Here is a 22,773-nt window from a genome sequence, read left to right on the forward strand (position 1 = left end):
TCCCTGATGAAAGGAAGTTCCCCCCAAAAGATAAACAGTTTCGTTGCTGGACAGCATTTATTGTTAGAAAGTTCTTCCTTCTCTTAAGCAGAAATGAGCCTCTTGTAACTTCCTCATTGGTCTTAGTTGTTCCTGTCTAGCTTGCTGGTCTCTCTGTAAGTTATCAAGCAAATCACCTCATCTCATTGAGTTTCCTTTTCTTCTCCTCTTCCTACAGATGTGCCCCGCCTAAGTGCTGACACCCTAAAAGTCCACCATTAAAGCCATTCTTCGGGATTAAGGCATTTATCTTCACCCATAATCTCCCATTATTATATCTGCTTGCTCTCATGGAGACAGGGGTCACTGGGGTCAGTCCACCTGTAGTGGCTGAACTCTTCATCTCCTGCAGCAGAGAAGTTTGTTGGGACTATGTGAAATATCAAAAGAGGGTTTCTTTAGCCCTTAAATCTCTTTTGCTTATTTTCTTTCCTCAATGGCTTGGATCTTCCCAGTGAGCTGCTCAGTGGGGTTAGCAAATAGCATTTTGGAAATCACAACCAATATTGAAGGGTGAAATTGTATGTTAGCCTTTAACACCTTAGTCTAAATTTTCCCCTGCCAGTCTTTTTTCCATCACTTTAAGATCAGCCAGGGGAGGGGAATTCTAGTGCTAGCCCTCTATAGGGTCTCTTCAGGCAAGAGGCAGTAACCAGCCTTCACTCCAAGGTAAGTGTCAGGTTCCTAGGACTGAAGATTCCCTTGGCCCTATACATCCAAACTCTCTCTTCATTCATTCATTGAACAAGTATTTGCTGAGCATCTTCTTTGTGCTACACCTTGTGCTAGGTGTTGCAGATACCATGGAGACCAAGAGAGTCCCCATTCCTGGCCTCCATGGTGCATGCAGTCTAGCAGTAGTGACAATCACCAACGATAAGAAGGTGCTCTGCTAAGGTCAGGAGTTGAGGGATCTTGTAGCAGGGTCTCAGCTCACTGTGTGCTGGAGTCAAGGGAAGGCTTCCTGGGGGCGGACATTTGAGCTGAGATCTGAAGGACAACGAGCATATGGCTGAGTAGTTAATCTCTCCCTGGCTTCGCTCCTTCTCCCCACCTCCCAATCCAGGCAGCATCAATGCCCCCATCAAGTCATCTTCCTGAACTCATCTGGGTCACTAGCTTAAATCAGTAGTTCTCAAGTTTTAACTCAGTCAGAATGCTGTTTTGTTTAGTTTGTTTAACTGCAGATTTTAGGACCTCTGTAGGATTCTACATCTGGAGTAGGACTGTGATCTGCATGTCAGTCCATGGCTCATATCTTCAGAAATCCTGGTCTATATCAGAATTCCACGGTTTTGGCATTTACCCTTGACTATTTGTTCGGCTTCTGAAGGAAAGAGGAAAAGGAAGTTCAGGAATGCCAAGGTTGTCTTTCTGGGATTGCAGAGTCTGGGGAGGCATTTGGAGGGTGGTATTGGTGACAGCATGGACTGCGAGTCCTCAGATGGGTCCAGCAAGGGCCCTCAGTCCCGGCACCCAACAACCTGGGGGACCTCCCACCAGCCAAATCGTTCTCCTCCCTCACCTCACAGCAGTAGACCAAGGGCACATGGTAGCACTGGCCACATAATTAGCAGAGCATATCCTAGAATAATTAAATGTTTCAAAACAGTAACAGCAGAGCAGTAAATCAAGTGCGGGCCCCTCTGAGAGTGGGGCCCTGTGCGATGCAGGGGTCAGATAGCCAGCAGGCTCAGCAGTGGGGTGAGTGGAGCCCCAGCCCAGACTGAAACTCCTGGGTACAGGAAATGAGACCAGGCCTGTGAATATTCAAAGAGAAAGGATCCTTACAGATCACCTGGCTCAGTTCCCTCCGTGTCCAGTTGTAGAATCCAAAGCCCAGAGAGATGGCCCAAGCTCACCCTGCAAATTGGTGGCAGAGCCAGATCAGAATCCCAGCCCTGGGACCCTCCTTCTCCCTCTCCCCCAGTCTCTTCTTTCCTGAGGTGGTCTTATCCTATGCAATGTCCATGTGGAAACCATCCACATGTTGACAATTTGCAAATATGTATCCCCCGTCTCCATCACCTACCTCTCCCCCAGCTCCAGAGTCCTGTGTCCAGCCATCCCCAACTGCAGTGGCCTCTTGGTTCCTCTTCTCCCCTGCTTCCTTCCTTACCCCCCTCCAGCCTGTCCCTCCTCCAACACACACATACACACAGCCACCAGAGTGTGAGTTTCCAATCTGTGACCTGGATCCTGCTTCGGTACTGCTCTCTGCCCCAGGCATTGCACACAGATTACACTCTAACCTCATCAGCACAGCCTCCAAGATCAAGTCCTGCAGTTTGTCCCATGACCGTCTGTCCCCTCACTCTGCCCCCACCACAGTGACCTTGCTGTGGCTCACGTGTGCCCAGCTCATGCCTGCCCTACAAGTGCATTCCTCTCTCTGGAACATTCTTCTCCTAGAACTCCCTATGACTTCCACTTCCTTCCTTCAGGTCTCAGCTCATAGGTCCCTCCCCAGAGAAGGCTTCCTGTGCACACTGTCCAAAATATACCCCGCCATTGTCTATCCCCTGACTTCTTTATTTTTCTTCATACCAGTTAACCTCCCTGGAATTATACTGCCTAGTTATTCCTTTACTTTTACTATCTTGCTCACTGCTCACTTGCTCAGTGCCCCGAATAATGCCTGCCACATAATTGACACTCTATAAAGAATTGTTGTAGGAATAAGTAAAACAATAATGAAACACATTTATTTAACACATGCATGTTCAGGGGCTATTCAGTGTCAGGGGCTGTGCGAGGCACTGAGGTCTCAGACATGGAGCAAGTGGACAAGGAAGGGTGCCTGTCCTCAAGGAGGCTGATCATTGTCTTGGGGAAACATGGACCTGTGTTCGCAGGAGGCTCAGAGTGACATGTGTAGCTTGTCAAGGGTAAGTCTAAGAAGATGGGGTGAGGGTAAAAGATCCATGGGTCCTTGCAGCAAGGAGTTGGATTTTAGGGGCATCAATGTCCTTTTCTTTTTTTTGAGACAGAGTCTCGCTCTGTCCCCAGACTGGAGTGCACTGGCGCAATCTTGGCTCACTGCAACCTTTGCCTCCTGGGTTCAAGCGATTCTCTTGCCTCAGCCTCCTGAGTAGCTAGGATTACAGGCGCATGCCACCACGCACAGCTAATTTTTGTATTTTTGGTAGAGACAGGGTTTCACCATGTTGGTCAGGCTGGTCTCGAACTCCTGACCTCATGATCCGCCTGCCTCGGCCTCCCAAAGTGCTGGGATTACAGGCATGAGCCACTGCACCTGGCCTAGTGTCCCTTTTCTGAAGAGCTAGCAGCTCTCTGTCCTCTCTGAGCCCTCAGCCTGTTAGGCCAGCACAGGGGCCCATATTCATGATGAGGGCTCTTGGGTCCTCAGCTCCTATAAAAGGTTGTGCTTATAGAGTAGGTGACAGCCAGTTCTTGCCGGTGCTAGAATAAGGAAAGAGACTGACGTGACTTTACTCAGAGGAAGCCAAGCCTTAACTAGTGGACGCATGGCCCAGCCTGGGCGAGCCCTGTGGGTACTTGGGCATTCCTCAGGCCACCCCTTGGAAAACCCCATCTTCTCCACTTCCCCTTCAGCCTTCCAGCCCCACAAGGCAGGCCACCCATGGCTACCCACCCACTGCAGCTTAGCCCTAGTGTTGCCAGTCTTCTCCTTCTGTGTAGATGGTATGATTAAGCTGGAGGGCTGAGACAGGAGCCCTGAAGGAAGCTCACTTCCTCCAGGAAGCCTTCTCTGCTTTCTCAGTGGGAGTGCTTCTTTCTTTCTCTTGCCCTGTAGCACATACCTTCCTCTTAGTCTGTTTATCCATGGATCCACCCATCCATCCATCCATCCATCCACCCACCCACCCATCCATCCATCCAACAAACATTCATCCAGCACTTATTTACACTAGTGACCAAGGACATGGTCCCTCTCCTCCAGAGCCTACAGTCTAATAAGGGAAAGAGTTATTATGCAACTAGTTTCAAGTTAACAATTTAATTATAACTGTGATAAATGCTCTGCAAGAGAAGTATTTGAACCCACGGGGAGACATTAGGGTAGAAAAGACTTCCCTGATGAAGAATGTTTCACCCAAGACCTCACTGTCGACTATGGTAGCCAGTAGCCGCATGTGACTATTGAGCACCTGAAATGTGGCTAGTGTCACCAAGGAACTGAGGGTAGATGAATAATTTTATCAAACTTTATAAAATAACTATTCTGTGTCAGGCCCTGCCCAGTCCAAACTAGTCTGGTTGAAAATGCCAACATTACATCTAGTTCAGCATCCACTTCCTCCTCTCACCCCAGCCCAGTGCTGCCCCCAAGTCCCTGCTGAGGGATCTGGAAGGGATGGAGATGAAGCATTCTTTTGTTCCTCCTCCTTCCCTGAATTGGGTCTGTCTATCATCTGGTGTGTTAGGGCCTGGGAGGGGAGATGAAAAAAGGGGGACTTTTTTTACCCAACAATGCTCTGTTCACTATGGCTGGACTCTGGAAGCCAGCTGCCTCCTAGGGCACAGGTGTGGATTCCTAGGAGGATCCTGAATGTGTGGATGTGTGCATGCATGTGCACGTGTGTGTGCCCAAGTGTGTATGCTGTGGGGGTACACAGTCTGCTGCACAATCTCTCTTATGCATGATCTGATCCAGGTTCACAGCTCCCCACTGGAGTCCATGCTGCAGTCTCTTATTCCTAGGCCCTCTTGCCAGTGGTCATCTCTCTTGAGTGGGATGCTCTAAGGTCGGCTTCCCCCTTTCAATGGGAGTCTCTCCATGGACCTCACCCCCTTGCCATTCTGCATGGAGGAAGCTTAAGCTGCTGCCCTACCACCCCATCACTCTACCCTGCTGTCTCTTTTCAATTCCTTTTTCTCTTGCTCAGAGCAACATCAAGGTGGATCAGCAAATCCACTGTTGCTTCAGGAGACACCTGGAAAAAGAGGAGCCAGCCTCCTCCTCCTGCAGGCACCTAATATCTAGGAGTCATTTTGGGGTGCCTTGCTTGGCTAAGTAGTGGTGGGGAGTTGTGAGGTCAGGGGAGTTTCCATAACAGCCTCCGCCAGGCTGAAAACTCCTCTCTGGCCTCTCTCTCCACTTTAGCTGAACATAAGACCCCAAAGAGATGGGATGGCCAGGGAGCAGGCCGGGCTTGGCTGCTTTGTAATCAGTCTTGAGAACATACCTGGCCCCAAAGTTTCATTTGTTATTACCGAGTATCTCTTCTGTGCCCAGCACTGTGTGGCTGCTGGTTACAGCCATGAACAAAAAGCAGTAGTCTTCAGGGCAAATCATTTGTTTTTCATGAGGGAAATGGATAAAAACAAATAAGTACACATCAGGGCTAACCATTGGAAAGCCAAGTAATGTAGGGTAAGGAAATGAAGAGAGACCAAAGGGAGAGGTTGTTTTCATAGGGAGGTCAGGCAAACTGGTGGCTGTGTTTCAAATTCATGTTTCCCCAGCATGGAGCCTAGTAGACAATTCTGGGCCATGGGAAATCCGTATCACCATTGTTCAAGCCTAGTTAAGCCGTGAGGCAAGGGTTGGGTTTCAAAGTCTAGGGTCTTTTTTGGTTGCACGTGGTTGTGTATGTCAAGGCTCACTTCTCAACCCTCTGGGCCCATATCTGATCCATTTTGCATTCCCAGAAGCTGTGTCTGGGTCTGGGACAGGGCAGGCTCTTGATGCTGCTTGTTCAGCATGGAGGAGCCTCCAGGAGAAGGGACAGCAAGGCTCAGCCTATCAGAGGCCAGCTCTGTGGCTTGAAGCTTGAGGCAGAGCTCAGCCACTTCCTGGTCTTGCTCATGGGGAATCAGAGACAGTCGGAACCCATTGAAAGGCTCCAGATGCCTCCCTGGCTAGACACCTCAGGCCTGAAGGTTTAGGGCTTGGAAGGAGGCCTTGGCCACAGTGACCACTTCTCTCACGGTGACTCAAGACTCTGCTCCAGGCGTGGCAGGGAATGGGGTGGGGTGAGCAGCTGGGAAGTATAAAGCCTGCTCCAGGCTGTCAGAGGCCAGTCAGTGGCTCCTGGGCTCTTTCAGGGCCTTATCCAGTGGTTGCCACCAGGAACAGACCAGGAGCACTGTGAGTCTCTCACCATGGCTACCACACCTGGGCGGGCCCTGGGCTCCCTCCTGCCCACCCTTCTGCTGGGACTCACAGGTGAGTGCTGATTCCTGCCCAGAGGGACCCTCAGGGCAGGCAAGGAGACCCCCAGGAATGACCAAATCCAGCCACTGTGTCTTTCTGAAGGGAGACTGAGGCTCAGAGGAGGTGACTGAGCTGTTTTCCCGCCAGTCAGGTGCTGTTTTTCATCTTTTCTTCAATGTAGACCTTGTGGATAAAGGGAGTTGGTGGGAGCTTGGGGGTCAGAAGAGGAAGTGACCTAAGGGTGAGGGGCTCGGGGGATGTCGGGGGGGTAAAAGAGGAGCCCACCTCCCAGTTTTCCCAATGTCAGCTCTAGTCTGGGTAGCTACCTGTTCTGGGTCAGAGAGGGTGTAAGGGTGGAAAAGACAGAGAGAGAGAGAGAGAAAGAAAGAGAGAGAGAGAAGTCACTGGAGTGATGGAGCCTCTGGCATTGGAGGCATGGAAGAGTCCTGGACCCAAAGTCAGACAGGCCTTCTTACCCTCCCTCCTTAGCCACTGATAGGCTGTGTGACCTTGAGCAAGTCACAAGACCTTTCTGAATCTCTGTTTCCTTTTCTGGAAAGTGGGGACAATAATACCAGCCTCCCATAGCTGAGATGTGGAAGAAAAGAAGCACACATGGCTGAAAATGTTTTTGAACCACACGGTGCTGCGTGCAGGGTGGGTGATGAGGGCAGAGCACAATTCAGAAGGTACCAGAGCTGTGTGCTAAGAGGACAAATTCCTATGGCCTCCTGCGCTGCCCTCTGCCTGTCATCCTGCTTGTCATTGGTTGTTTATTTGCCTTTCCCCCCACCTGACCAGATGCTTCTCAAGGGTAGGGGTCCTGTCTGACTCATCTCTGTGGTCTCAGCACCCAGCTCTTGATCTGGTGCAGAGCAGGGGCTTAGGGAATGCTGTGAAGACTTGGGGAAGTTCCTGCTCCAGAGCTCTGCAGGGCTGTCCTTAGGAGGAGGGGTGAGTCTCATCCTGCAGTTTTCCTGGGAAAATTCTGGGAGACAGATCCCAGGTTATATCCCAGAAGGAGGAAATATTTTGTCATAGTCCTAGCTAGGTGTGAGGGTGAATGGAGCTGCTTCTCATGGAGACAGCTCCCTGTCACTGCAGGTAAGCAAGCAGACAATGGGAGTCTAGCGAGGTGTTGATGGGAGGGACTCGAGTAGGAGGGCCAGCCATCCCTGTTGGGGTGATTCTTGACTTCACACTCAAGTCCTTATAAACTTACATCCACAATGGAAATCCTGATTCATCACCATTCCCTTCCTATCCCAACTTGGTCCTTCTCCAGATCTTCCCATCTCAAAAAGTAGAGCTACCACCCACACAGCTGCTCTAGAGAAAACCTGGGAATTGTTGATCCATAATTCATTCTGTCCCTCACCCCCCATCCCGCCCATCACTGAGTCCTGTGGGCTGTATCTTCCTAATGTGTCTCGAGTCTCCTTTTCTCACCATCCTAGTCCAGGCTACCACCGCCTCGGCCTGGAGGCCTGTACCAGCTTCCCCACTGGTCTCCCTGCTTCCATTCCTGCCACGCTCCTTCCCATTCTCCACACAACAACCCCAGTTATCCTCTAAAAAATGTACATCAGACCACTTTACCCCTCTGTTAAAGTCTCTGCTGGTTTCCCATCACTCTCAGAATAGAATCAAGATCATCACCATGGTCCCCAGGCTCTTCTCACTCTGGACCTCTTTGCCATGACACTGGGGTCCTACAGACTTCTCAGTTTCTCAAGCCCACCAAGCCCTTCCTGCCCAAGGTCCTTCTCTCCTGCTGTCCCCGCTGTCTGGAATGTCCTTCCTCTGTCCCTTCCCATGGCTGGCTCCTATTCATTCCTGAGTTTCAGCTCAATGATGTCACCTCCTCAAGGAATTCTTCCCCAGCTGCCCTTCTAGAATAAGTCCTCCCTGTATTCTCCATCTGTGCACTCTTTGGGTTTCCTTGACGGCATTGGGCTCAGTTGTAATCACATTTGCATTTGCTTGTTCTCTTGTGATCAAATGCTGATATGCTGCCTGAAGACAGAATCAGACACAGCACCTAGTAGGTCCCCAGGGCCTGACACAGCTCTGGTGCCACTGGTGCCTGTGGGGTGTGTCCCACTCTCAATGTGCAGTCACGGTTGCTCTTTCCTTAGCTGGACAGCCCTTCATCTCTCTGACTGGTCCATCTCAGAGGACAAGCCCTGGAGACTCGGTGCCTTTCAACTGTACTGCTGGCCCCTTCAACTCCCAGAACTTCTCCCGGGACTTCAATGTTACCTGGTTGAAGGACAGTGATGAACATCCAGCCTCAGCTCAGCGCCTGGTGCCTGACAATGGAGGCAATGACTTCATCACCAGCAAGGCATGGGTGACACTGACGCGACAGGATGTCTCATCTGAGATCACCTGCAAAGTCACCCACAGGGCCCTGGCAGACCCCCTGAAAACAACCATGAATCTCTCCCAAGTGCTCCGAGGTGAATGGGCAGTCAAGTGGGGTGGACATTAACCCTGGAAGCATCCAGCTTTCAGGGTTTTTGCCCAAAGCCTCATTTCATAAATGGGGAAATGAAATTCCTCACGGATTTCTGATCATGTGGATTGTGGTTATAAGCGCAGGTTCCAGGGGCTCACTGTCTGGGTTTTAATCCTAGCTGTGCCACTTTAAAACTTGTGGGATCTTGCGAGTTACTTGACTATTTAATGCTGGTTTCTTTATATAATAGGAATAAAATGAGGACCTACTTTATAGGTGTCCTGTGAAGATTAAATGAATTATTCCTTATAAAACACACATAACAGTGCCTGGCATGCAGTGACTTACTTATGAATGTTTGATCTTGTTATTATCTGGTCCCAGACTCCCTTTCTAAACATCTTTGTTCTATTAATGTCATTGTTACAGTTTTTTTTATTTAAAATGTTTATTATTCATTTAATAATAATGAATATCCACTGTATGCCAGACACTGTGCTCAGTGCTGGGGATGCAGCAATGAGCAGAATAAAGTCCCTGTCGTCATGGGCATCACCTTTTACTAATTCTTAAAATTATATTTTCTGATATGAAATATTTCAAAAATACAGAATATAGCAGACACCCATGTACCCTTACCCATATATTTTTGTTTGTTTGTTTGTTTGAGACAGAGTCTGGCTCTGTCACCCAGGCTGGAGTGCAGTGGTGTGATCTCGGCTCACTGCAACCTCCGCCTCCCGGGTTCATGCCATTCTCCTGCCTCAGCCTCCCGAGTAGCTGGGACTACAGGTGCGTGCCACCATGCCTGGCTAATTTTTTGTATTTTTAGTAGAGACGGGGTTTCGCCATGTTAGCCAGGATGGTCTCGATCTCCTGACCTCGTGATCCGCACACCTCAGCTTCACAAAGTGCTGGGATTACGGGCATGAGCCACTGCGCCTGGCCCCCCCTTACCCATATTTAATGAATATTAACATTTAGCCCTATTTGCTTTACATTGTGCATACAAGAAAAAATTATTTCTTTAAAAAAAGGCGAGAGAACTTGAGGCTGTTCCCTGGGAGAGGGAAGCATGGGTGGCCATAGGCAGGGGCTGATTTCACCAGATCTTACTTCCTATTCCTCTGTCTAGTTGTCCCCACCCTGAAGATCACCACTGAACCCTCTGGGACCCATGTACATGTGCAAGACAGAGTGAATCTCACCTGCCATGTCCTCCACTTCTATCCCACCCACCTGCGACTCACCTGGATGGAGAACAGGCGCATGATCCAGACCCTGGTGTCCCCTCAGGTCACCAGAAATCCAGATGGGACATACTCTCTGGAGCACACGTGGCAGGCAGAGGCCACGCTGGAGGAGCGTGAGTTTGCTTGCTGGGTGGTCCACGATGAGCAGCCCCCACTCAAGACCAACGTCGCCCTGCAAGCCCGGCTGCACAGGCAGGGGAAAGGTGGGTGCAGCCTCTGGCCCAGCCCCTCTGGACATCCCCTGTGGGCAGCATGGCTGGGGAGGGTCAGAGACTCAGGGCGGCATTGGATGATGGTGAAGGAAGGAAGGGTACCCTCAGCTGGTGATACAACTCTCACACATTCGCCCCCAGACTCCACTTCTCACGCCTTCCTCCACACCCTCCCCAAGAAGAAAGGGTGGGACTCCCCTTCCCTAATTCCATGCATTCTTGACGTTGAAAGTCTCCACCTTAACACTTGACTGCAAGAAATGGCAGAGATTAAGGACTGCTGAGCACCAAAGTGCCTTCTAGAAAGGCTATTAATCAAGACTGGCACAGTTGAAAGTTCCTGGATGGCAACTTTAAACAGAGGCCAGAATTCTGAATTTAGCTGGAAAAGAGGGTCCATGCAGGGCCTTACATAGGGTCAGGGCAGGCCCTTACACAGGGCCAGGACAGACCCTTACACGGGGTCAGACAGGCCCTTACACGGGGTCAGTGCAAGCCCTTACATAGGGTCAGGACAGGCACTTACATGGAGTCAGGACAGGCCCTTTGAGTCAGTGCAGGCCCTTACATGGGGTCAGAACAGATCCTCCTCCTCCTTTCCCCTTCCTTTTCCCCCTCACTTTCCTTCTCCTTCCATCCTTCTCTTTTTCCTTGTCCTCTTCACTTTCTCCCTTTTTTGAGTGTTTTTATATTATCTTCTTATTATTTTTTTAACTTTGGTTTTAGGTCGGGGCCCACGTGCAGGTTTTTATATAGGTAAATTGTGTGTGGAGGAGTTTGGTGTACAGCCTCTGTTATTTTTTGACTTTTTAATAATAGCCATTCTGGCTGGTGTGGGATGGTATCTCATTGTGATTTTTATTTGCATTTCTTTAATGATTAGTGATGAACATTTTTTCACATGCTTGTTTGCCGCGGGTGTGTCTTCTTTTGAAAAGTAGCTGTTCACATCCTTTGCCCACTTTTTAATGGTGTTTTTTTTTTTTACTTGTTAGTTTATTTAAGTTCCTTATAGATTGTGGATCTTAGACCTTTGTCGGATGCATACTTTGCGAATATTTTCTCCCATTTTGTGGGTCGTCTGTTGGCTCTGCTGATAGTTTCTCTGGCCCACCTTGCCTTCTGGAATCTCCTCTACCTCCGTCTGTCTCACTCTTTGCGTCCTCAAACTGTTTTCTCCACAAGAGGGAGCTGTCTGCTGGCAGTTCAGACCCAGAGAGCGCGGGCTGCTTTCCTTCGGTCCAGCTTGGATGAGCTTGGGAGAATGAATTACTGGCCCAGAGTGGGCCGGCTGGGTAGTGGGGGCGGACAGTGTCTGAGAGGGTGGGTGGAGGTTATTAGGATTGGCTGGGCCTTGTGAGCTAGGGGTAAGCCAGCAATATGGACTCACAGCCCTCCAGAACCACGTGAAGTCAGAAAGGACAGTTCCTTGTGGGCAGTGAGGGTGTATGCTTCTGTGTACGAGTATTACAGCGCAGGCCACTGCCAGAGCAAGGGTGCCGGACCGACAACAACAGCCCATCTTCCCACCAGGGCCCTCCACCTCGCATTCTCTCTCTCCCTGACGGAATTGGCCTCTTATCTGGCTGCTGTAAGAATTCTTAAGGGGAATGATCCGCCACTCAGCTTTCAATCTCCCCGTGCCTTTTTGTCTGTTGTCCAGCAGAAATAAGAAAAACACTCACCCAGCAGGATATACAGGTCTGGCTGAAAAACTCAAAACTGGTCCTTTCTGATCAGAAGCAAGTTACAATATTTCTTTATTGACTCATGCTGGTTTTTTCTTCTTTTATTTTTCTCTTTTGCCTGCATACAGTATATCTGGCCCACTGCTGCAACATTAACCCCCTGGGAGCATCCTTTTGATTATACAGCTCCGCTATGTAGCTTTGTGGGGCCCCGTGGTCTGCAGGGGGAAGGGCAGCCCCTTCCTTTTCTGGCATTTAGGCCCCTTTCTATTTGGTGTTAACAAAGCATTGCAGCTATCCTTCCCCAACCTGGCCCATAAATGCCTTCATCAGCACCCTCACCTGTTGTGCACTCCCCACTCTGTGTCTCTGTTCCTACTGGCTGATACCCGTAGAGCATTTACTGCACACCAGGCATCCTCAAATACATTATCTGATCCTACAACAGAGCCTAGAGCTAGCACAGCGACCAAGGTCTCAGAGGTTCCAAACAGCATAGCTGGGGTTAGAATGCAGGCATGTCTGTTCAAAAATTCAATGTGTTTTTCTGCATTTTTCTTTCCTGTCCTGCCCGAGAATACAAAGCTTAGTGTTATCTCAAGTCTCTTCTCAAATCTCAATTTTAAATGCTCTATTTCTGGTATTTATTTCTTCCTGAATTGTGTGGTCTTATCTGTCCATACCAGTTAGTTCTCACAATTGGTACTTAAACTACAAGGGCATTCCCAAAGTCCCCCGACCTGGGGTTTTATTCCATTTACACCCATCTTCCATGATTAGACTCTCACATCCTTGAAGCAGGGACTGGCTTTTATGTTTCGAGGTGGCCAAACGTTGGAGTCAAACAGATCAGTGTCCCCAGCCATGTGACCTAAGACAAAACAACTCCCTTTCTTTTTTTGAGATGGAGTTTTGCTCTTATTGCCCGGGCTGGAGTGCAATGGTGTGATTTCAGTTCACTGCAATCTCTGCCTCTAGGGTTCAAGTGATTCTCCTGCCTCAGCTTCCCAAGTACACACCAAGGCACACACCACCATGGCCAGCTAATTTTGTATTTTTAGTAGAGATGGGGTTTCACCGTGTTGGTCAGGCTGGTCTCGAACTCCTGACTCAGGTGATCCACCTGCCTCAGCCTCCCAAAGTGCTGGGTTACAGGTGTGAGCCACTGCACCTGGCCGCAACTCCCTTTCTGAGTCAAGTTTTCAATCGGTGCAATGACAATTGTTATACCCACCTCAAAGAGCCCTGCTTAAGATTCTTTTCCTTGACTCCTGCCTGGCATCTGGACAATGGGGCCCATAGCAAGTTCTCTGCAGTGACTGTTTGCAGTCTCCATAGTGCCTAGCCCAGAGCTGAGCTGCAAGTAGGACAATATTAAAGGTCATTGGTTAATATAGAGCCAACTGTGCAGAAGTAGAGGTAGCTATGATGTAACAGAAAAAGGCCTTGACTTGGAGTCAGAATTCCTGGGTTACAATGTCAGTTCTGTTCACTGTGAGGCCCTTGGATGAGTCACTAACCCTCCCTGGGCCTTTCCTTTATCTGTTAATATTAAAAATATGATTAATAATAATTCCTTGGATGGTCATTGTGAGTATATGGTGCTGAGGGCTACTGTTTATATAGTGATTACTGTGTGCCACATATTCTACACTACTTACATCACTTAATTTATTAATTAACTCTGAGAGAAATGCAAATCAAAACCACAATTAGATACCATCTCACAGCAGTTAGAATGGCGAGTATTAAAAACTCAAGAAATGACAGATGCTGGCAAGGCTGTGGAGAAATAGGAACACTTTTACGCTGTTGGTGGGAATGTAAATTAGTTCAACCATTGTGGAAGACAGTGTGGTGATTCCTCAAGGATCTAGAACCAGAAATACCAATTGACCCAGCAATCCCATTACTGGGTACATACCCAAAGGAATATAAATCATTCTATTACAAAGATACATACATGGGTATGTTCATTGCAGCATTACTCACAATAGCAAAGCAGTAAAATTAATTCCTTGACATGGAATCAACCCAAATGCCCATCAGTGATAGACTAGATAAATAAAGTGTGGTACATATACCCCATGGAATACTATGCAGCCATAAGAAGGAATGAGATCGTGTCCTTTGCAGGGACATGGATAAAGCTGGAAGCCATCATCCTCAGCAGACTAATGCAGGAAGAGAAACTCAAACACTGCATGTTCTCACTCATAAGTGGGAGCTGAACAATGAGAACACATGGACACATGGAGGACAACAACACACACCAAGGCCTGTTGCAGCGGGTGAGGGGAAGGAGAGCATCAGGACCAAAAGCTAATGCATGCGGGGCTTAATACCTAGGTGACGGGTTGATAGGTGCAGCAAACCACCATGGCACATGTTTACCTATGTAACAAACCTGCACATTCTGTACATGTATCCCAGAACTTAAAGTAAAATAAAATTTAAAAAAAGAAAGAAAAGAAAAATGTACTTCATCAAACCTAATGGCTAAATAAACAAAGGAAATCTGAATTTAATTATACTCCAGATATCAAAATGGGATGAATAATTGTTAAAAAATTTAAGCCACTCTTCTTCTATTAAAAAAAATCACTCCCATTTTACAGATGAGAAAACTGAGGCTCAGAGAGTTAAGTTGCTTGGGCTCCAGTGGAGAGTGGAAATGTAAACTTGGGTTGAGTGAGATCCTAAAGCCTGTGCTCCCAACCTTTTCTCTATGGTTCTAACCTCTTCTCCATGACCCCAGCCTCTGAGAAATGAGGTTCTCTTCCATTTTCAAAGACTGAGGGTGGGGCTGAGTGACAGTAAGGGGTGCTGACCCTGGAGACTGACTACTTGGCTAAGATCCCAGCTCTGCCATTGACTAATGGACCTTAGACAAGTTACTTAGCCTGCCTGGCCTCAGTTTCCTCATCTGTGAAATGGGGATAGTAACAGCTCCCACTTCTGAGGGCTGCTGTGAGAACTCAGTGACTTAGGGAAGAGCCTGTAGGCAGGGTAAGTGCCAAGTGAGTGTTCGCTACGCAGTATCTGTAGGAGTTGACCTCCTTACAAACTGCTGTTGCCCATTGCTACAGTTTCACTGTCTGGCCTCCGTTATCAGATTCAGAAACTGGTTCCTATCAGAACATAACCTTTACATCTTATGAAAGAGGAAGCAATGGGCTTCTTGGCAGATGTTGTGTATTTGTTCACACTGGGGTTCAGGCACCTCTGTGCCCTCTCATGGGAGGGGTCTATCCTTGCAGGCCAGAGTGTCCAGCCTTACAAGTTGCAAGGCCCCCTTCAGCGATCTGAGCCCGGCACAAGGATCCGATTGACCTACACATCCTCTGGGTTCTTGACACACCAGGTTACTGTGACCTGGCTTAAAAACAAACACGAGCTCCCAAACCCCCAGACCAGCGTCCAGTACAGTGGACACAACTACAATGTGACCAGCAGTGTGCTTGTCCTGCTGACGGATGATGATGTGTTCTCCCACGTCGTTTGCCATGTCGAGCACAAGTTGATGCGGTTTTTCCAGAAAACCATTGGCCTGGACCAGTACCTCCGGGGTAAGATCTCTCTCTCTGCTCAGCTGAGGTAGTGCAGCGTTGGGGTGGGGACTTCTCTGAGCCTCAGTTTCCTCAATGAAAAATGAGGAAGAACCTTTAATGATAAGCAAGCACATCCCTTGTTTGACTGAGGCAAGAATTTAGTGAAATAATACCTGTAAAGCATGTAAGACAGTGCCTTGCTCATACTAACTACTCAGAAGTGGCAATTGTTGTTGTTGTTATTATTATTATTTACAGCACTTCTCAGAACTCACTTCTTTCATCTGTAAAATGGAGACAGGATACCTTCTGGGAATTCAATTTTATTATTATCATTATTTTATAGGAAGAAGATTTGAAGGGCTTGGGAAACTAAATTCTAGGGCCTATGGTGTCTTTAGATGGGTTGAACCAATGCTTGGCAGATCTGTGAATTCCGTGAGGTCATAAAGTATCATGCCTAGAAGAAATCTTAACGATCATCCCATTGTTCTGACAACTGTAAAAGTCAGAGAAGGCAAGTGAGTGGTCCAAGCTTGCATAGCAGTAAAATTAATTCCTTGAATGTATATTGGACTTTAAAATTTACAAACTATATCTCTCTTCATTTTCTCATTCACAAAATAGGGGGAGAAGTGTGCTATTGGGAAGTAAACACATCATGTTACATGGCGGAAAATATTGGTAGTAACGTCTCAAACATTTACAGCACACAGACAGTAAAGCACACCCATGTGAATGGACTTTAATGCATAGAACTTCCCTATACTGTTTGTGCCATTTGTGGGTTACAGAAGGAAACTGAGGCTCAAAGAAGTGAAGGCTGCTTAAGGTTGTAAAGCTGGTGAGTGAGAAACCTTGGCATGAATTCCAGCTTCCAACTCTGCTCTATTTACCAGTTGTGGGATCTCCTGCAAGTTGCTTATGTTCTCCCATCCTCAGTATCTTTGTCTGTAAAATAGAGAAATTATAGTTCAGGGAATCTTCCTTATCTGAGTATTTATCATGTAATTCTCTGGAGCTTGGACAATGGTGTTGAGAAGCAAAAGTTATAGAAAATACAAATTTTCAAAAATAAATCGATTACATATAAAATTAGCTCCCACTCCAAGCCCCTCCCTACTCAACACTGCATGCATCTCAGGGCTGTGCTTCCTCTCATGGAAATATCTTTGTGGGTGTCTTTATTTGGGTTCCCCTGAAAGCAGAGCCTGAACCCAGGACTTGGGGGTAGGTGGTTGGAGAGTGATGCTGAGAGGTTGGGATGGGGGAGCAGAGAGAGAGATACTAGCTTTGCAGGGGGTCGGCCAAGAAAGAGTGAGTTATTGAGCTGGATGGCCCTGTGGAAAACTGGGGCCCAATGACACTGGAGACCCTCTGAAGAACTGGGTAGACTATGCCTGAGAATTGTCTCATGAAGGAGGAGAGGTGGGGATGTGCCTGCAGCGGGGAGGTGGCATTTCATGTTTACAGAGAAATCCGAGGCAGAGAAGAGGAAAGGGTTTTGGAAGCCCAAGGTGGGACTTGGTGTGAGTAGTACTGTCTTGCACCACTGTGCTGAGGTCAGGCAGCTGGGAGAGGAGGCATGGAGCCCAGAAACCCTCTGCTATAGGAGGTTGGTCTTGCGTTGATTGATGTGTGGCAAACCTCACACCATCTTGTGCAAATAGAATCCATATCCATTGCAAAGTGCAATCTGAGATCTTGAAAAAGTTGTACTTCAAGAAGTTGAGGCAGGTGATATTGGGGAGCTGCAAGGATCACAAGCAAAGCCTTTGAGTGTTAAAAATGGAATCATAATAATAAGAAAAAATTCACGATGCTAATGATACTGTGGGCACTTCAAAAGAGAGCACTTCGATTAAAAGATGCCCCTATGAAAATTGATAGAACACTCAAATAATTTCAAATGATTTTTCAAAATTACTCTTTAATGATAGTGCTATAAATGTGAGATGTGAAATGATGGATTTGTTGGTACTATAGTATAAATTCTGGAAAAAAAATGATGCCAGCTTCCATCCACTCCTAACAATTATTCTTCTAAGAGTTGGTGCCTCTTTGCAATTATACTATATATTTATATGCAAATATAAATTAAGTAAATTTTTTAAAATTTAAATGCTTTTCAAGATGACGTTCCAACCAATTCCTTTTTTACAATTTCTATGAAATTGAGGCCTGATTTTGTATAGGCTGCTTCTAAGTGGCACCTTTTTTTCTGACACCAAGTAGCTTCAGTGTTTACATTATTTGGTTTTGTGAGAATTGAATAAAAGAATGCATGCACACTGCCTCAAACACTGACATTCAGAGGATGGGAGCAGTTGTCATCAGCTGTGCCCAGGCCTTTGTCCTCCCAACACTGGCCTGGACACCAGACGCCAGGAAAACTCACTAGCGGTTGAAATGGGCCATCTCAGCCTCTTGTCCTTTTTTATTTTTTTTGATCCTTGCCACCTTCTAGAACTCATGACAGTTGTGTGGAGGCACCTTACCCTGCCCTCTTCTCCATGGGCACCACCCCAGTTACCAGGGCTTCAACACCCAGAGTCCTCCATTCTCAGGCTTTGCTCTTTTCTTGGTGAGATCCCTGTGCTCTCCCTGTGTGCTGAAAGGGAAAGACTAAGTGCAGGTAATAAGCTCAGGGAGGGTGTCTGCCTCAGCTGCCATTAGCAACATCATTGATAGACTTTTACAAGTCTGGGTAGATTGAGGATGAGAAAAGAATATTTGGGAGTTGGATTCCTGTAACTCCTTCAAATTGCACTACAGAAAGAGTTGTTTCCTCTACCCTAGACCAAGAGCTGAAATCTCTCTTAACTAGGCCCATGAGAGCTGATCTGACCTCAGAGAATTTCATAATTTTAGAGTCTTATAAACAGAGGGAAAGTGACTTGTATAGGCTCACAGTTGGCTATGGTATCAGTGCAAGGACCAGAATCCAGATCTCCCAGCCCTCAGTTTAGTGTTAGAGCTGCATCGTGTTGTGCGTTCATAAGAAGTCTATCGAAATATTTAGTGTTTTATAGGACTTCAACTTTGTCCTGTTTTCCTTATTGTGAATACATTCTATTGCATAGCTGAAAATCTGGCTGAAAAAATTCTAGAAGTCATTAGATCATAATTTTGGAAGCCTAGAATCATAAATGCTTATAGCCTTATAGTTTGGGTGTTTGAATAGCACAAAGGTAAAACCTACTGTCTCTGGTGTAATCCCACCTTTGCTAGTTGTGCCCTCAGGCAAGTTACTTAACCTCCATAATCTGAAGTTCCTTCCCATGTACAATTTTAATATCTTGGATTCTAAGACTTAGAGTCTATGAATCTTCAAATCTTAAAATTATCTAGTCATAGAGTAAGTTAAATGATTTGTAGCTTCTTCAGTGGAATTCATACCTCATCTTTTCATCTTTAATGACCAAAGTGGAAAAGAAAAGAAAGATTAAATGACTTTCTTCAATCCCATCCATCCATCCACTCATCCATCCACCCACCCATCCATCCATCCATCTATCCATCCTTCCGCTCATCCATCCACCCACCCATCCATCCATCTATCTATCCATCCATCCATCCATCCATCCATCCATCCATCCATCCATCCATCCAGGCATGCATTCACTCATGAATTTGTGCTGTCATTCAATCATGCATTTCCTTATGTGTGCATTTGTTAACCAATACCTAAAGTATTCCTCTGTGGCAGGCTCTGGTTAGGCTCTAGGCAGATGACTTCATCCTCAGGGAGCCCCCAGGCACCTACAGATGGCTTCCCACAATAACTGTTTGCTTTCTCTGGGCTTTGTCAGTTCCTCCTACAGTGACAGTGTCCCAGTCTTCCACCTCCTCCAGCTTGGTGGCTGCTACTTGCCTCGTGCAGAGATTCTATCCACAAAACGTGCACCTCGCCTGGCTAGAGGACTGCCATACACTCAAAGGCACTGAGCAACCCACATTAAAGAAGAATGATGATGGGTCCTACACCCTGGAAAACCTGCTGCTGGTGAATGCATCAGTGCAGGGGCCTGAGCGGGTGCTCACCTGCATAGTGGAACATGAGGGACAGCCTCCCAAACGGGCCAACCTCATACTGTCCACAGCAGCCCACACCGCTTATAAGCCCATTGGGAGCACAGGTAAGTTCACTTCTTCTTTTATGAGCACCTGGGGTCACTTCTGTATCCTGAGTGGATTTCAGAAGGTACTGGGAGGAGAGGGAGCTTGATAATCAATGAGGTCTTATCCCACTTGAGAGTCTGTGATTCCTTAAATAACCAGAATGGTTTCTGGCCAGTGAATTCCTTTAAATCTGGCCATCCTGAAAGGTTCTTTAATTTCTGTGGAAAGAGTGATCTCCTGGCTCAATCTTCTTCAAAATTCCCAAGAGAGAGTTCAGCTTAGTGCACTCACTATTGGTGCTTCTGAGATGGTTGTCAGCAAGGCTGTCTTGTTTAAAATATTTGTTTCAGTTATATGGAGGCGAGCTTGCATGCATATAAAACCTGCTTGCATGATGTCTGCTCCAATGATAGAATAGCCTCTTCCACTTGATTCTTGCACAGGCAGTTCACCCCTGTGTGCTTCAGTCTGCTCATCTGTAGATAGTGTCTAATAAAGGTTCCTAATTCATTGTCTTTATGAAGATTAAATGAATTAATACATGTAAACTTTATGTATGGTCTACAATAAATGTCAGCTATTGATATCTATTATTTGAATTCAGGTAAGATTATTTTAAAATTTAGTTGCCAGTAGTTACAGCTTTGTAAACTTAGGCAGCTGAGTCAATTACCTTCCCATAACCTCAGTTTACTCATCTAGAAAATGGTGCTAATGATACCAAACTCTTAAGATTGTAGCAAAGTTAGATTAAATGACTACAGGCCTTCAGGACATGGAGCTGATTATATTATACTTAGGTTTGTGCCTCTAAAGCCTAGCACAGTGGCTGGTATGTGTCAGATATTCAAATCAGCATTTGTTGAGCCAAATTCAAGGTGAGGCTTACAGGTCAAGGTCAACTCTTATTTCCAAGAGAGAACTAAATGTAGAGAGAAGACATGGGTTTGGAATCAGAATCAGGTGCAACCTGCAAGCTCTAGAACTTCTTGACTACATGACCTCAGAGAGGGCATTTAAACTCACAGAGCCACCGTGTGATGGCTCCTTCTATCCTTTGGCATCCAGGTCCAGAGATGCCTGCCCTTATCTTTGTGGTTTTCCTCCTGGGCCTCAAGGTGCTGCTGGTGATGAGTTTCACAGTGACCTACATCTGCAGGAGGTGGAACCTGTGATAGGTGAGCATAGGATGGGCTTTAGTCTTCGGTACTGGGTGACAGACTGGCAAGAGGCCTATAGGGCAAGCCCACAAAGTCACTGGGGCCCTCAAGAGTGATCCAGCCTCAAGGGAAGGTTGGGAACACTCTTTATTTTCTCCAAATGTTTTTTGGGATTCCTGGAGTCTTTCAACTCCGTGCATTGTGTAGTGCCCTGGAGGTGGAAAGGTTTCAAATTCCATTCTTTGGGACCCTGGAGACGGGAGGAGGGGGTCCAAGGTATGGTAGTGGTATGAATGTTGAGACCCAAACTCCAGAGTCCCCCAATACACTGTTACATGTTTCAGTTTTCATATGAAATATTTTGGGGATGCATAAGGAAAGTATTGCTAAAATCAATGAATAGAACCTACTCAAGGGACTTGGAGGTTCTGACTAGCGGCAAAGATGAATGTGGGTATGGGAGAGAGTTTAGAACCCAGAAAGTGGCGTTGGGGTGTAATGAGTAGGGGCTTTATTTCTGATCTGTGCCACGAATCCAGACCAAGCAGAATACCTGCCATATAGTAGGTGCTCAATAAATATTTGTGAAATTAATACATGAATAAACAAACACGGGAATGAATGATTTTTTTTTCTCTACAGCCCCTGCATGCCCTGTGATACATTACCTCCAGCCCTCTCCAAGGGGTTCAAGCAGGGAGAAGCTGCAAGGACTTATAGGTCACTAAAGACCCCTTTATTCCATCCCTGCCACCCCCATCATGGACACGCTCCCTTCCACACACCTTCCTGGTGTTCCTTCCCTCAGAGCTTTGGAGCTGAGTCAGGGAAGGATTTTCTTCATGAGGACTCCAGGGATGTCTTGACCCTGATGTACTGAGCTTCAAATTGGCCCTGCTTCCACCCAAGAGAATTAAACTGATCAAGAAAAGAAGTTTCCATTCTGCCCTCGGTCATGAACAATCCTTAATTTTCAGAGCAGTTTTTACTTTTGTGCAGGGCTTTTGAAAATATGATTTCATTTTAACACACATATATTTTGAAATCACTAGTAAGTTGCATAAGCATTTTTCTCTTCTGAAATGTACAGAAAAAATACAAACAATACCCATGGACCTACCATCCTATCTTTTAAAAATAGTAACATTTGCCATTATGATCTTCAGTTCTTTTAAAACAAACAAACAAACAAAAAAACACAGTTCTGAATTTGTTCATCATTCTCAAGCATGATTTTGTAACTTTATAACATATGTATAAATCCTTAAGCAATGTATAGTATTACTTTTCATATTTTAACATATAAATGCTATGACACTGCACACAGCACTCTGGAACTTTATTTTTTATGCTTAACACAGTTTGTGAGGTTTATTTCTGTTGATATATGGAGCTACATTTTATTAATTTTCCACTGTTCTGTGGTCTTCTATTGTAAGAATATGCCAAAATTTATCAATTCTTCTCAAGACGGATTTTGAAGCTTCATTCAGTGTTTTGCTAGTACAACTTTGCAACAAACATTCTTTTATTTGTTTCCCTGGGCATGTGTGGGAGAGTCTGCGTTGTTCCTCTAGCTTGGTGCACAAAGCTGCAGTATTGGTATGATTTGGGAGCTTTTGTTACATAAAAAAAATTTCCAATTGTTGCTTAAGTTTTACTCTTTCCATTTATCCCTTTCATCTCACTACATATATATATACATATATATATAATATTTTTGAATGTTTATTGCATTTTTTAAATAGATACCTTTTAGGAAGTTAAAGAGTTAAGGAGTATTCCTTTCTTCTATTCCGATATTAATGTATTTTAAAATCAAACAAAAGCAAAAGAAATCATCACCAGCAGACATGAATTATAAGAAATACTAGTGGACACCCTTCAGGCACAAAGAAAATGACACCAGATGTAAATCTGGATCCATACAAAAGAATGAGGAACAGAAAAAGTAAATAGATGCATAAATTTAAAAGACATTTAAACAAAATCTATAGATGATAAGTGAATGTTTAAAGCTAAAAATAATAACGCAGTGTGGATGTTATGATAATAACGCATTAATATCATATAATACCTGATACAATGGCACAAAGGCTGGGAGAAGGAATTGGATGTGCACAGCCAGAGTATTCCTATATTATA

General features: G+C 46.1%; 1 gene segment (V, D, J or C); it reads left to right on the top strand.

The window, feature by feature from the left end:
- Positions 1-6,066: 6,066 nt before the first annotated feature.
- Positions 6,067-21,950, top strand: LOC129021595 (Ig gamma chain C region-like). The segment is given in 6 exon segments: positions 6,067-6,193; positions 8,320-8,643; positions 9,778-10,098; positions 15,056-15,364; positions 19,159-19,485; positions 21,271-21,950. Coding segments are annotated over 6 exon segments (1,431 nt in total).
- Positions 21,951-22,773: the final 823 nt, after the last annotated feature.

This window comes from Pongo pygmaeus, chromosome 21 (genome assembly GCF_028885625.2).
Source record: "Pongo pygmaeus isolate AG05252 chromosome 21, NHGRI_mPonPyg2-v2.0_pri, whole genome shotgun sequence".
NCBI classification, from domain to species: Eukaryota; Metazoa; Chordata; class Mammalia; order Primates; family Hominidae; genus Pongo; species Pongo pygmaeus.